General features: G+C 36.8%; 1 protein-coding gene across 3 annotated transcripts in view; it reads left to right on the top strand.

Moving 5' to 3' along the window:
* Nucleotides 1–14706, top strand: part of Adgrb3 (adhesion G protein-coupled receptor B3) — a 772147-nt gene that overhangs the window by 389918 nt on the left and 367523 nt on the right. For all 3 annotated transcript variants that reach the window (XM_045156936.1, XM_045156937.1, XM_004653066.3), the window contains 2 exons: nt 8584–8733; nt 9717–9792. In XM_045156936.1, coding sequence (XP_045012871.1) covers nt 8584–8733; nt 9717–9792 — 226 coding nt within the window. The remainder of the gene's footprint in view (nt 1–8583; nt 8734–9716; nt 9793–14706) is intronic.

Here is a 14706-nt window from a genome sequence, read left to right as displayed (position 1 = left end):
GTGTCTCTCTCTGTCTTTCTTGGTCTCTCTTCTCTCTCTCCCTCCTTGAAAATAAATAAAGTTTTTATTTTTATTTTTTAATTTTTTCATGTCATAACATTTCTCCTATCCAGAAAACCCTTTGTTTTCTCTGTACTGTTCTGATACCTATAGAACATGGCTGGCCTTTTCTGCACCCTCAGTTCTCACAGCCAGTGCCTTCCTTCTTAGCTCATACCCATCTAAAACCACAGCTTACCCAGGACCATACAGAGTGGCCTTCCTTGGTCATTCCTGGTCTCACTACCATCAGTCATTTCCTGCATGATAGCAGTTAGTACAATCTGTAATGCTCTGAATTATTTTTTTGCTTTTTCCAGTTGGGCATATTCCTCACTAAGCTTAACTTTGTGCTTCTTATTCATTTGATGTATTCTCAGTGGTAAATCAGTTCTTGGAACATGTTCAGGCTTAATGGAGGCTTCTTGGATCAATATATATACAAATAAATTCTTAAGTCTGCAATGATCCCATTGGGCAAGGTACAGAACTGACCATGGTGACTGCTCTTCAGAGAGTGGGTGATTCATTATCCTGTATCATTGCCTTCAGTTGCATCCTGTTGGTATTCAGTAGTCCTCATATGTTCCTGATTTCTTTCTTTTTCCAACAGGGTTTAGATAATATTTAATTTCAAAATATTATCACAGATGGGGGTGGTAGGGGAAGAAAGAAAAGTAATGTGACATTTACCCAGGCTCTTATTGTTTTATACATGGTTAGTTGTCATCTAATATTCCTTATGCTAAATGAATTCTGTTCATAATTTCACTGGTTGGGTATGTTAATTCCTAAATTATTTAAAAAGTAGTTGCTTTTATAATTTGAATGCACATACAAAATTAATTTTTAATCTCATATCTTATCTTGTATTCATAGCATAAAATTATGAACTACAGAGAGAGAAGGTGAATACTGGTTCCTGTTTCTAAAAGAACACAAACATACCTTTTTGAATACAGTAAGAAAACTAGTCGGCCGGAACTTTCCCAAGCATGTTATGTGTAGTATGGGAAGAATACAGTGCAGTAGTCAGAAAAACTTATCATAACACAATAAATGAAGACACTCTAATAATTTTAGGTGACATTTCTCTTTAATGAAAAAAAAAAAGGTCATTTAAGAATAGTGTCTCTGGGCTGAAGAGATGACTTAGCAGTTAAAACACTTGCCTGTGAAGCCAAAGGACTTGTGTTCGACTCTCCAGATCCCACATAAGCCAGATGCACAAAGGTGAGGCAAATGTAAAGTTGCACATGCCAACTCAATGGCAAAAGCCTCTGAAGTTTGATAGCAGTGGCTGAGACCCTGGGATACAAATTCTCTCTCTCTAAAATAAAATAAAATAAAATAAAATAAAATAAAATAAAATAAAATAAAAATGTTCAAAACATAGTGTCTTTAAATCGTGTGTAGTAAGGGGCAGGAAAATGGGCATATATATTAAATTTATGATCCATACTTTTTTTTTTCTTCAAGTGTTCTAATCTGCTGTTGACTCTGAAAGTTGTGTGGGAGAGTAGAGTAAATTTCTAGGAGTTGGGTGGGTCAATCAAAATTTGTTTGTAGTCACCTCAACTTCATTTTTATGCATTTTTACAAGCCAAGAATTCTTATTTTGATATTTTTCAACTGCTTAAAAATATCCAACTATGTTTAGTTTGTAAGTATTATCCATACAAAAAGTATACAGTGGGAAAGGGTTGGCTGTGGGTAGAAGTTCATTACTCCCTTATCTGGATGATATTGCTTGAATGAGAGCTGTATCATGGCCCTGGATGGCCCTGTGCATCAGAAGTGCTGGGGAAATGCACCTGACTTAAGAGGAAGAGGACCACACCCAGCAGAAAACAGGAACACATTCTTTTGAACAATGATTCTCATTCTTGAAATGGGTGACGGATGAAAAATGGAATTTAAAGCAGACAGCCTAGAAATGATATGTTTTTTTTTTCTATTTTGGTGCTAGAAAGGAATATGGAAAATAGCTAGTTATCTAAGTGTGAAGCCATGATATGATCCTAAAAATTAATAAGTTGAAAAAGAGCTATTAAAAGTCACAGAGTTAAAAAACATGAAAAATAAAATCAAATAAATTAAAAAGTCATAGAGTTACTTTTTTAAACTGTCCATGCCATTCATCCATACATGACTATCAGAGGATCCTAATGTTTTCTAAAAGCTGAGATGGAGAATTTATGATTGGAAGGATATTTCTCATCAAAGTCTCTGTGTTCAGTGCTCCTGGGACTTGAATGTCTTCAACTTCACAGTGGTGATGGAGATGGAACTGATGGAGCGTTCCTTCCTTTAGAGCATACTGGTCTTATAGGATGTCATGCCAGTGCTCTTCCCAGGGAAGTGACATACCCCAATAATCCATCTCTTTCTCTTTGGCCCTCAACATTCCAATCCTAGCCTTTTAAAGAAAGAGGCTATAGGGTAGTTGAGAAAACAAGTAGAATTGTACTTGTGGAAATATCTGGATATAGAACATAATTGCACTAGAATCCTGCAAAAAGATTTTTCTTGAGATGTTACAGTATAAAACTTGAGCTAGGGCTTGGGAGATGAGTTAGTGGTTAAGGCAGTTGTCTGTGAAGCCTAAGGACCTAGGTTTGATTCCCCAAAGCCCATAGAAGCCAGACGCACATGGTGGTGCATACATCTGGAGTTCCTTTGCAGTGGATAGAGGCCCTGGTGTGCTCATTCATTCTCTTCCTCTCTTTCTGCTGTAGCTCTCAAATATATATATTGATGATCAAGTTAGAACAATGAAAGTATTTGTTCTCCCTGACACCACCATTGTGGTGGAATCTGCATTAGACCTGTTGATGGACACGTGAGAATTTATTTCTTCCATATAACAATGAAGCAAATTAAATCTCCTATTAATTTGATAGATAAAATCAACCTGCACAAAGCAGTGAAAAAAATCACAGACTTACACAGACAAGGTGAAATCTAAATTACCCTGGCACCATTTATTTTATCTTGGGGAACTGAATCTGATTAATCATTTATAAAATGAATGTTCTGATAACAGCAGTGAGGATAATAGTCATACCTCATAGGGTGATTTGAAGGGTCAATGACATGTCATATGCACAGCAGCTGACTAAGTGCTATGCTAAGAACAAAATCTTGCCCAGAGAAGTATTTGGCAAATACTTGTTCAATGAATGGAGTGATCTGTAAGTGCCAAACTAGGAAATGTTCACTAAGTATCAGCTATTCTTGTCTTCCTTCCCACAAGCTCTATTTTACGAATCATTCAATATTTCTATGTAAATAAAAGTGAAACACTTATAAACTGCTAAGTTCTCAGTGGTCTCACATTTTATATAATGTCAGATCAGTCCCTGTCTGCTTGCTAGAAATACATTAACAAAACCAATAGGTACTTTCCAGCCCACCCAGCCAATGCATCATTCTACTTTGTCCCCATATTTTTCTTATAGGATTTCAAAGCTGCATGGGTAACCGTTTAGTAATCTTGAGTGATATTTTCCACTAGCAACTCTATTTTGATAACTGGGTAGTTGTCTGATGTCTGGTGCATCAAGACTCAGTTTCTCAGCTGTTCACTCTGAATGAACATGAAAAATTATGCAAACTTCAAATATATCTGAAATACCAATATGATGAAAGAATGGAAAGACAGTTTTCAAGACAGCCTTTAAACAACTTCTGTGTTCCGTTGTACGTTTGCTTACAGCTAAGAGGCACCCCTACCTGTATGTTTCCTCTCATCACTTACACCAAGATCTACAAAATGTGAGGCACCCCAGTATTCACTTGGATCAGTATTTAAAGCAGCGATGCTTTGTCTTGGGTCGTGATGTTGGCTGTAGTGGAAATACTGAATTTGTCATTTGTGGTACAACTGAAGCAATGTATTTTTAACTTTACTGACATTATGTGTCTAAATAACTGGAGAAAGAAGTTCCCTCCCTCTGGCAAAATCAATATGGTCCTGGGGGGGGGGTGTGTGGAATAAAATGAAGATAAGGGTAAAAGACATATGATGAACTAAACAACCTTTATTAGCCTCCTGGGATGGTACATTTCGGTATTACTGGATGATCTCAGTTTATTTTAAGTGCAATTCCTCACTCTGATTATATGAATATATTTAGCGTAAGTTCTGAATAATCTCTTGCTTATGGTCACTGAAGGACAACAACAACAAAAAAAATACTGCGTGCTGGAAAAGTTAAACACTTTAATATAGAATTCAGCATGTGATAGTTCCCATGAACTTAGCTGTAGGAAAACCATCCCCACCTTGCAGGGCTGACAGTGTCACAGGACCACCTGCGCTGCGAGCAGACTTAGGTGCAGGACTCTCAGCCTTGATGAACAGTCACTTAGTACTCCAGCCGCCTTAGTGAGGTGGCTGCTAGTGCCACTCCCATATTATAGAAGACTTAAGATACAAGATAGAGGATAATCTGCTCATTCACAGAAATTGTAAGATTGAATGTCAGTATTTTGGACTGTTCAAAATATTTTGAAATATTTCATAGTAAAGTATTTGAGGTAAATAGGGGATTCGACTAATACACAACACAAAAGGTGTCAACTGTCTTGTGACATTAGGCAAAAACACAGGATCAAAATACAGGACACCGAGTCAAGTCCCCACTGGTAGTTTGTTTTTTTTCTATTTTGAATGCCTTTGCAAACTTCATCTTATGTTTTTTCTCTCCTTCTCTAATCTCTTATTGCTAAATGACTTCTATTACTGTCCACAATGCAGGGGCTATAGCATATTTACTAACTCCAATTTGTATGCAGAATATTCACAATAAAATTAGGAGCACAGTAAACTCAAAGGGTTGAGCTGAACCCTTAGGATCTCACTGAAAAAAGTTGAAAAGCATTTTCTTTGTTGAAGCAAAGACAGCATCAGTGGTTACTAAGGAAAATGGCTCATATACTTTTTAGCCCATTGGAAAAAATTATCTTGTGCCTTCTGAACAAAAATCTACCCTGAATCTGAATCCATTAACACCATGTGTGGTGGCATATGCCTGTCATCCCAGGTACTCAGGAGGGTAAGGCAAGAAGACTGTAATAATGATAATATAATTATTATTATTATTCAAGACGGTCTTAAGGGAATCATATGCTACATAAACAAATACTAAAGTAGCAAAATGTCAGTGCATCCAATATTACACCAACCTTTATCAGTGATGAGTCACCTGTTTTTATTGCATAAGAAATCATATTTAGTATTGTAATGAATATACAATGCAGTGAACATTAGGTAATGCTAGGAGAACTGAAGATGTGCTTGTGTCTTCAGGGAAACTGTATCCTTTGAGCTTTCCTCTAAGTGCTAGAATCTGCAAGGTTTTTGTTGTAAAAATCATTTTCTTTCATTAACCATGTAGAATAAAAATGGCATCTTAGACATTTTCCTGGCTAAATTTGGAATATATATATATTACTTTTAAATTTTTCATCTTTAAAAAAATACATTTCTGAAAGTCTCATCTTTCTTTAAGTAATGCATTGTTTAGACATGCACCCATAGTCATGCAAGCAATCCTATTTAAACTCAGTGTGTGTTGAAAAAACTGGACAATAAAGTAAGAAGGAAACATGTTGAGAAGAGGAACGGGCTCACTGTGAGTGAAAGGGGAGCAAGAGGGTAATGAGTAGAGAATATGATCAGAATACATCACATCCATGTATATAATAGTCAAATTTATTTCCTTTGAAAAGAGAAAGTAGGGCTGGAGTGATGGCTTAGCAATTAGGGCACTTGTCTGTGAAGACTAAGAACTCATGCTCAGTTCTCCGGGTCCTACGTAAGCCAGACACATAAGGTGACATGAGCACGCAAGCTCCCACATTTGCACAAGGTGGCACACATGTCTGGAGTTCGATTGCAGTGGCTAGAGCCCCTGATGTGCCAATTGTCTCCCCCTCTCTCTGTCTCATAAAAAAGAAAGTACACAGTTACAACAAACATATCTCAGTATGAGCTGTTATTTGTTGCAATTAACCACTGTTCATGGAGTCTCATTAATCTAAATATTTTTATACCAAAAAAGTACTTAAGAGAGCTCTGCCCCCCCTCTCTCTAATAAATAAAAATAAATAATTTTTTTAAAAAGTATTTAAGGGTGTTGGAGAGATGGCTCAGTGTTTAAGGCACTTGCCTGAAAAGCCTAAGGACCAGGGTTCTATTTCCAAGTATCAAATGTGAAGCCAGATGCACAAGGTGGTGCATGCATCTTCAATTGCAGTGGCTACAGGCCCTGATGTGCCTATAATCTCTCTATTTGATTCTCTCTCTTTCTCTCTCAAATAAACAAATAAATATAAAAATGAAAAAGTATTTAAAAGCAATATTTTAAATTAGAAAAATAGATAGAATATAGTAATTTAGAACTATATTGCTTAGAAGGCAGCTTTTAAGTATTTTCACCATGAAAATGAATATTTATAAGGGACTACATAGATAATTAGTTTGATTAGCTATCACAATGTATATGCACATCAACACATGTTTCATATGATAAATACATACACCTTTTTGTTTTCTTTGAAGTAGTGTATCGCTCCAGCCCAGGCTGACTTGGAATTTACTCTGTAGTCTCACGGTGGCCTTGGACTCACAATGATTCTCCTACCTCTGCCTCCCTAGTGCTGGGGTTAAAGGCGTGCACCATCATGCCTGGCTAATTTTGGTTTTTAAACTAAGAATGCATTTTAAAATAGAAGAAAATAACTCAAAAGCATACATATCCAGCATGTTAGCTATATCTTCGCAAAAAAATATCTTAAAATAATCAAGCCTAAAATAAGCACAGCTGCTATTCAAAAACAGAATTTAATATCCCTAGCAACCTTATGGGTCACCCCCTGCCTTCTTTCCTTCAACACTGACTTTGCAAGTCCTTTTTTTAAGCTTAATATGTCAAATTGCAAGCAAATGAAATTCCATTCTGTGCTGATAATGGATGTATATAATAGCTCAAAGAGCTTTAATGAGATGTAATTTTGCTAGTGTGATGCAATAATATATGACCAACTTAATTTGAAACTAAGCCAGTGGTGCAGTAATACATTTACACAACTAATTTTGTTAAACTCTTAATTTCATCCTCTCGTTTTAAATTTTAAATTAAAGTTCCTTTAGAATAAAACCCACTTATAAAGAGCCTAATGGTTTCTTGTTTAGCTCTCCCTGTAATAGCTTTTACAGTTTTGCCATCTTTCCACTTACACTTGCTATGGGGCATTTGAAGCACAGTTGTAAGACAAGCATAGACCTATCAAAAGTTGCACAAATTATACTTCTGGATTGGTTACTTTCTTTTTTTCTGTGAATAATTAGCTGATAAGAAGCATCTCAAGGAGGTAGAGTTTGTTTTGGCTTACAATTTCAGCACATACTCTCCATCACGGTGGGGTAAGCATGATAGCAAGAGCAGAAGCCAGCTGATCACACTGCATTTGCAGTCAGGACAGAGCTCAAACAAGAAATGGGAGTAGGTCCTCCCATGGTGAATCACTTAGGTCTACACTTCCTAAATTTCCACAACTTTCCCAAACAGTGCCACCAGCTAGGTACCAAGGGTTAAACACATGACCACATGGAGGACATTTTACATATAAAAATTAATCTTTTATAAATTATTTTTATTATTTATTAGAGACAAAGGGAGGGAGAGAATGGGCATGCCAGGGCCTCTAGCCACTGCAAACGAAGTCTAGGCACATGTGCGACCTTGTGCTTCTGGCTTAAGTGGGACCTAGAAAATAGAAACTGAGTCCTCAGGCTTCTCAGGAAAGGTCCTTAATCACTAAGCCATCTCTCCAGTGCAGCATTTTTTTTAAATTGAAAATATATGTAATCTATCAGTGTTTAAGTATTTATCAGTTTATATGTTAAAAACTATGCATACATATTTTATTATTAATCTACTTGATATTTCTGTGAATGAAATTGCCTTTGAGGCTACAGTATTCGGGGGGGTGTATATTACTTGGATTCTGACAGTTCTTTCTTCTAGAATAACTTACCTTTATTTTGTTTGTTTATGGGACCCCATGTAATTCAAATCAAACCTGTTCCAATGGAAATATTCAGATAAAAAAGTTTGTTCACAAAAACCCAAATTAAATTTCAATCTATCAGTCAAGTATGCTAAATTATTTAACAAAAAGTGCAACATGGGCTTCGAATAGTTGGGAATAGAGCACAGTTATGAGCAACCAGTGTGATCTTATTTGTTCGTGCCCTCAGCATATTCATATCACTGTTTGCCATCACTGCATGGTTCCTAGTGATAGCAAGAAATAAGTCAATGAATAATAAAGAAAAATAGAAAATAACGACCTATATTCCAGATTGATAAGTGAAAGCATAAGCAATATTAAAGAAAAATATGGCCTAAAAATAAATATCTCTTTTGATGTTCCTGTAATTCTATTTTACATATACTTAATGTATAGTAGGATCAAAAAATTGATTGTAGTAAAAAATAAAGTTGGTTGACAATATTAATTCTTTTTCAATAGTGGCCAGCATTCAGAAGCTTCCTGCAGCTTCTGTCCTAACAGACATCAACTTCCCAATGAAGGGACGTAAAGGGATGGTTGACTGGGCAAGAAATTCAGAAGATAGAGTAGTTATTCCAAAAAGCATTTTTACTCCTGTGACATCAAAAGGTAAATATGAGGAATAACTTATCTTTGAAAAAAAATTCTGATAAGTTCACTTAGTGGAACACTAGGTATAATTTCTAAAAATTAAATAATTGTGAAACAGTTTGCAATCATGATTGTAATTAATTTTGTAAATATGCATAATTTACACTTTGATTCTACTCCAAAGAAAGGGCTATTAAAGTGAGAAAAATTCAGTGAAGCTTATTGACGTGAGCTTGATAAGGTCAAGTGTTCTATTAGTATTTTAAAATATTTTATTCATTTATTTATTTAAGATATAGACAGAGAGGAAGAGGCAGATCAAAAGAGTGTGTGTGTGTGTGTGTGTGTGTGTGTGTATGAGAGAGAGAGAGAGAGAGAGAGAAGAGAGAGAGAGAGGGGAAGAGGAGAGAGAGAGATGTGCCAGGGACTCCTGCCACTGAAAATGAACTCTAGATGCCTGTGACACTTTACTTATCTGGTTTTACTTGGGTACTGGGGAATTGAACCCAGGCCATCAGGCTTTCCAAGCAAGTGCCTTTAACCACTGAACAATCTCTCCAGCCCTCTATTAGCATTTTTATATAGCACATTGCCTAAGGCTTGAATTTAGATGTTGAAATGTGTTGCATTTTCATACAGTTATTTTAATTCAGCCTCTCCTTAAAATTTGCTTTAATTTGAGGATATTATTTTTGTGAATAGTAACACAGTTAAGAAAAATTAAGTGTTCTTAGCATCTTAAGTACCTTTTATAATTAATGAATATCTTTAAAAGTCACATGGTAGTCTTAATTCTTACTGTGGTGATTCTGCCCTTCAAACTGAAAACCACAGAAGAGATTTGGCTTTATTCCCCCTGTATTATTAAAGTTTAAGATCTTATAAATGCACCTGAAGGTTTATATCATCAAGTACTGAAATATCCTTGTGGTTATTAAAATTTTGTAAAAGAGTATTTTTCTTGCTGTTTTGCTAATTTTTTTTCATCTTATTCATTCTAGAATTAGATGAATCATCTGTATTTGTTCTTGGAGCCGTCCTATACAAAAATTTAGATCTCATTTTGCCCACTTTGAGGTAAGCTACAAAGGAATAAGCTGTTGTAATCTTTGTAAATTATTTTGAATGTGATTATAGCACTTCTATGAAAATAATCAAACTAGCTTTAGTAATACAAAGTTCTTCATAAATGAAGTAGAAAATACCAACTTAATGAACGAGTTATTAGCATATTATATATTTCAAACAGCTAGAAAAGATAATTTTACTGTCTGATTATAGCCCTGCTGTTCTATTGTAATTAATCATGACTTGCCTAAAGATTAGAAAGAAAAGAAAAAAAAAAAAAACTTCACTTTGGTATAATAGAATGGGTCATTGTAAAATTAATCTGTCTTTTCCTTTTATTTGTTCTCAGTGATAATTTTCATCAACATTACATGAAATTAAAGGAGTCTCACAATGGCTGGAAAACATGGTTTTGTTCAATTGCACAAGACCTCAGTTTGCTTAAAAATAAATTTTCAATTATATTAAACAGAACAATACTGTTCAATTAGAGACAATTTTGGATGAAGTCCATTGATTACTATCCTCTCAGGCACTTAAAAAAATTACAAACAGTAATTCCACTAACAGTAATTCACTTGTTCTATTTGCTTATCTCCTTTGTTAAATTTCACAGGAAACAGTATTCACCTCTATTTGGGTGGTATCTTATTACTCACAGTGACCTGTTTCCTCTCACTACCTTATATAGGAAATTGAGATTAAGTTTTATTTGGTTAGCAAAGCCTCTGTTACACTGAGAGCTTCCCTCACACCCTCATAAACTTTTAAATATTTAGGGAAGGGAAAATATGGATGATATATACAGTTTTATCAGGAGGACAACAAACAGTCTAATTAAAACAAAACTCTCATTTAGTTCATCAGGAAAAGACTACTTAAAGACGAAGGCAGTGACCAGTCCAGAGTCCCTGGTGACATTGTGTCTGTGGGAAACAAGTTATTAATGTAGGTGCTGAGTCTCCAGACATTGCTGAAGACTCAACACCATCTCCTTCCACCATAGACAGCTAGGGGTTTTCTTTATCTTTCTCTGGGTGGAATTTTGGCTTGAAGATGTTGACAGAGTTTGGTTTTGTTTCACTAATATAATTCTTTTTAAATATAACTTTGCCACTGGCTTGATCAACACACATTGGTATGCATAGCTACAGATGAAATTTATCCATAGTTGAGCTGCCCACCTCCCTAGAAAAGGCACAAGAGGAGAAAGAGAGAGATACCAAAGTCAAATGAGCCTGGAAAATTTTCAACTCTCTTTCCACAGGGAGTTCATTTATGTGAAGTTTATCTTTGAAGAATTCCAGACTAGACACTGGCAACCAGGTGACTTGTATTTAGTTCCAAATGATTTTGGCAAAAGCTTAAAAAATTATCTAATACCTCAGTAATTCAGTTCAGCTTCCTTTTGTTCAACTTTAAAATAGGGACCACTTTATTGGCAATATTTGTACTATTTGTTCCTGAGGTCTATAGGAAATGTAAATAAAATAAACGTTCGACATCAAATCCTTTAGATGACTTTCCCTCACAGATGGCCAACATAGTTGCATGATGAATCTTGTTGCATATACTATAGTTGTACCCACTCATCTACACTGTGGAAGCCATGTTATTTCAAGTTTCAGACATCCATATTATAAAGGAAATTAGAAACATATCTAGGGGAATTAGCCCTTGTTATAAAAAGAAGAAGAGGAAGGAAGAAGGAGGAAAATAAGAAGAAGCATTTTATTAGTAGTTCAAAATTTTTGTTTTTCTGTTTTGTTTTTCGAGGTAGGGTCTTGCTCTAGCCCAGGCTGACCCGGAATTCACTCTGTAGTCTCAAAGTGGTCCTGAACTCACAGCAGTACTCTTACTTAGGGATTGAAGGCATGCATCACCACAATGGGCTTTCAGATTATTTATTTATTTATTTTATTTACTTTATCTATTCGAAAGAGTGAGAGATAAAGAGAGAATGGATGTGCCAGGGCCTTCAGACCCATGTGCCACCTTGTGAATCTGGCTTACATGGGCACTGGAGAATTGAACCAGGGTCCTTTGGCTTTGCAGGGAAGCACCTTAACTACTGAGACATCTCTCTAGCCCTCAGATTTTTCTTTTTAATCATGAGAGAGAGAGGTACTTATCATTGGTAACACATAAGATGAGAGGATATACTGTGGATGCTTTAATGCATATTTCCAAGGACAATATGGAAGATTGGATCTCCTAATAATACCTTTGACATAAATGGATTCAGATAGCCCCTTGGAAAATCCACATTATTTTTACATTCAAAATTCAGGATTTGAATTTACATGGTTTTTTCAACTTCAAAAAATCTGTTTTATTGCAGTTACCCTATAGTCCTTAGATTGGAAAACCTCAATATCTTCTGCCTAATAATTGTAAATATACAATATGTATAAAGTTATATTTCCATAGGAAGAAGGCTGTAGACAAAAATAAATATTTCAAAATATCTAGAAAAGAGGATTTTTAAATTTTCTCATCACAAAACAATGCTGTTAGGCTGGGTGTGGTTACACACACCTTTGCTCCCAGCACTTGGGAGGCCAAAGTAGGAGAAATGCTGAGAGTTCAAGGCCAGCCTGAGACTAATGAATTCCAGGTGAGCCTGGGATAGAGAAAGACCCTACCACAGGAAAAATTAAAAAAAAAAAAATTTAAAAAAAAGAATACTGTTAGTATGATAAATGTGTCAATCATGCTGATTGACACACACAAGGTATACAGGATTGAAACATCACCTTTGTCCCCATAGATATATACGATTGCGGGGCAAGTCAGCATTTTAAATATTACAAGTTGTTATGAAAATGTTTACCTAGTTATACTTTCTGTTTATAACTCAGTGAACAACTGTAGTGAAACTACTGATATTGAGATCATTGTCCAGAAAAAATGATGATAGACCATGCAGGATGAAATGTCTGTGAAAGTACTCTGTAAAAGTTGAACAACTTGTGTTTAGTCCTCATCATTTGTTCCTTAATATATGAAATCATATATCTACTAAACACTGTCAGGGAGTTTCTCTACATTTGAAAAATTCTTCCAGAGAGTGCAGTGCATAAGTGTGCCAGTCACTATGGATATTTTATAATTTTTATTTATTTATTTGAGAGCAACAGACACAGAGAGAAAGACAGATTGAGGGAGAGAGAGAGAATGGGCGCACCAGGGCTTCCAGCCTCTGCAAACAAACTCCAGACGCGTGCGCCCCCTTGTGCATCTGGCTAACGTGGGACCTGGGACACCGAGCCTCGAACCGGGGTCCTTAGGCTTCACAGGCAAGCGCTTAACCGCTAAGCCATCTCTCCAGCCCTATGGATATTTTAAATAACAAAATAGCTTTGAACAGGTAACAGAGACCCTTTCAATCACTCAGCAAGCATTTACTAGACTTGTGGTCCAGATAGGGATTGAATCTCATAAATATGCAGGAGATTCCCAGGCGCTATAGAGGCCAACTTTTGGATTTTTTTTTTTTTTTTTTTACAAGGTAGTGTCTCATTCTTGCCTAAGCTTACCTGAGACTTGCTCAGTAGTCTCAGGCTGGCCTTGACCTCACAGTGATCCTCCTACCTCTGCCTCCTGAGAGCTGGGATTAAAGGCATATGCACTACCACACCTGGTCCAACTTTTGGATTCTCATTCAAGTTACCAAATAACTGAAAACGTGGATTCTGAGAAGGGTGATAATGAATTATGTTTACTTTAGGAAGAGTTAGGATCCTGAGGCTAGATAAACAGAAACCAGAAGAGAATTCTACCCCCTTCCAGTTGCCAGACTGGGAAGGGAGAGTATGAAACCACTTTCACTTGGAGAAATCGCCATAAAACAAGCCTCTAGAGCAGGCATGAGTGCGTGCATGTGTGTGCGTGAGTGAATGAGAGAGAGAGAGTGACAGAGAGAGAGAGAGAAAGAGAGAGAGAGAGAGAGAGAGAGAGAGAGGGAGGGAGAGAGAGAGACAGTATGTGTGTACACGGAAGGCAAGACATCAGTGCCCAAGGCAAAATATCCCCCTGACCTTCACACTCACAGAGGGGATCAGAAAAAGCTAAGAGATGGTAAAAGACTCAGAGCTTAAAGAGAGATCACACATGTAGTAAAAGAGAAAAACCTTCAGAAAAAGTCAGAAAAGCAAAAAGACAACCAGAAATCCGAGGGACTCACACACGGTTTCCCAGTGCCATCCAGAGGAGACCAGAAAGGAATTTGCACAGGTAGTTAGGCTTTTTTTAGATGGGTCAAACATCCCATCAGGATGAGCCTTGTTATCAGACTCAGCTGTGCAAAGGAGCGACCTGATTGGGTGTTGAACTGAAGAGGCCAATTCAGGAGGGGCCAGCTCAGGAGGCACTAAGCTGAGGAAGAAGCAGGAAGCTGCTACCAAGGAATTGTTGCTTGCAGCCATCTTGGATGACACTGGGTCAGCCACAGGTTCGAGTGCTGCCAGGGCAGGCAAGAAGACACCTATGTTCTCTTTGGGTCGTTGTCCCTGTCTGACTGCCAAAAAAGGGGAGAAAAAGTTATTTTGCTCTTGTTCTTCCTTCACCAAGAGTTTAGAACTTTTTTTGTTCAGTTTTATTTATTTGAGAGCGAGCAAGCAAGAGAGAGAGAAAGAGAGAGAGAGAGAATGGGCGTGCCAGGGCTTCCAGCCACTCCAAATGAACTCCAGACACATGCAGCCCCCTTGTGCATCTGGCTAACGTGGGTCCTGGGGAAGCGAGCCTTGAACCAAAGGTCCTTAGACTTCACGGGCAAGCGCTTAACCAGTAAGCCATCTCTCCAGCCCAGAATTATTATTTTTTTTAAAATCTGTTTTGCTATCAAAACTCCCGCAACCATGCTTAGTAGATAATGAATGCTCAAGGACATTTTGGTCTAGAATAATTATCCTATCAGATAGA

This window comes from Jaculus jaculus, chromosome 8, assembly GCF_020740685.1.
Source record: "Jaculus jaculus isolate mJacJac1 chromosome 8, mJacJac1.mat.Y.cur, whole genome shotgun sequence".
Lineage (NCBI taxonomy): Eukaryota > Metazoa > Chordata > Mammalia > Rodentia > Dipodidae > Jaculus > Jaculus jaculus.
The sequence above is the reverse complement of the archived record's forward strand: the minus strand, read 5'-3'. Positions and strand labels throughout refer to the sequence as shown.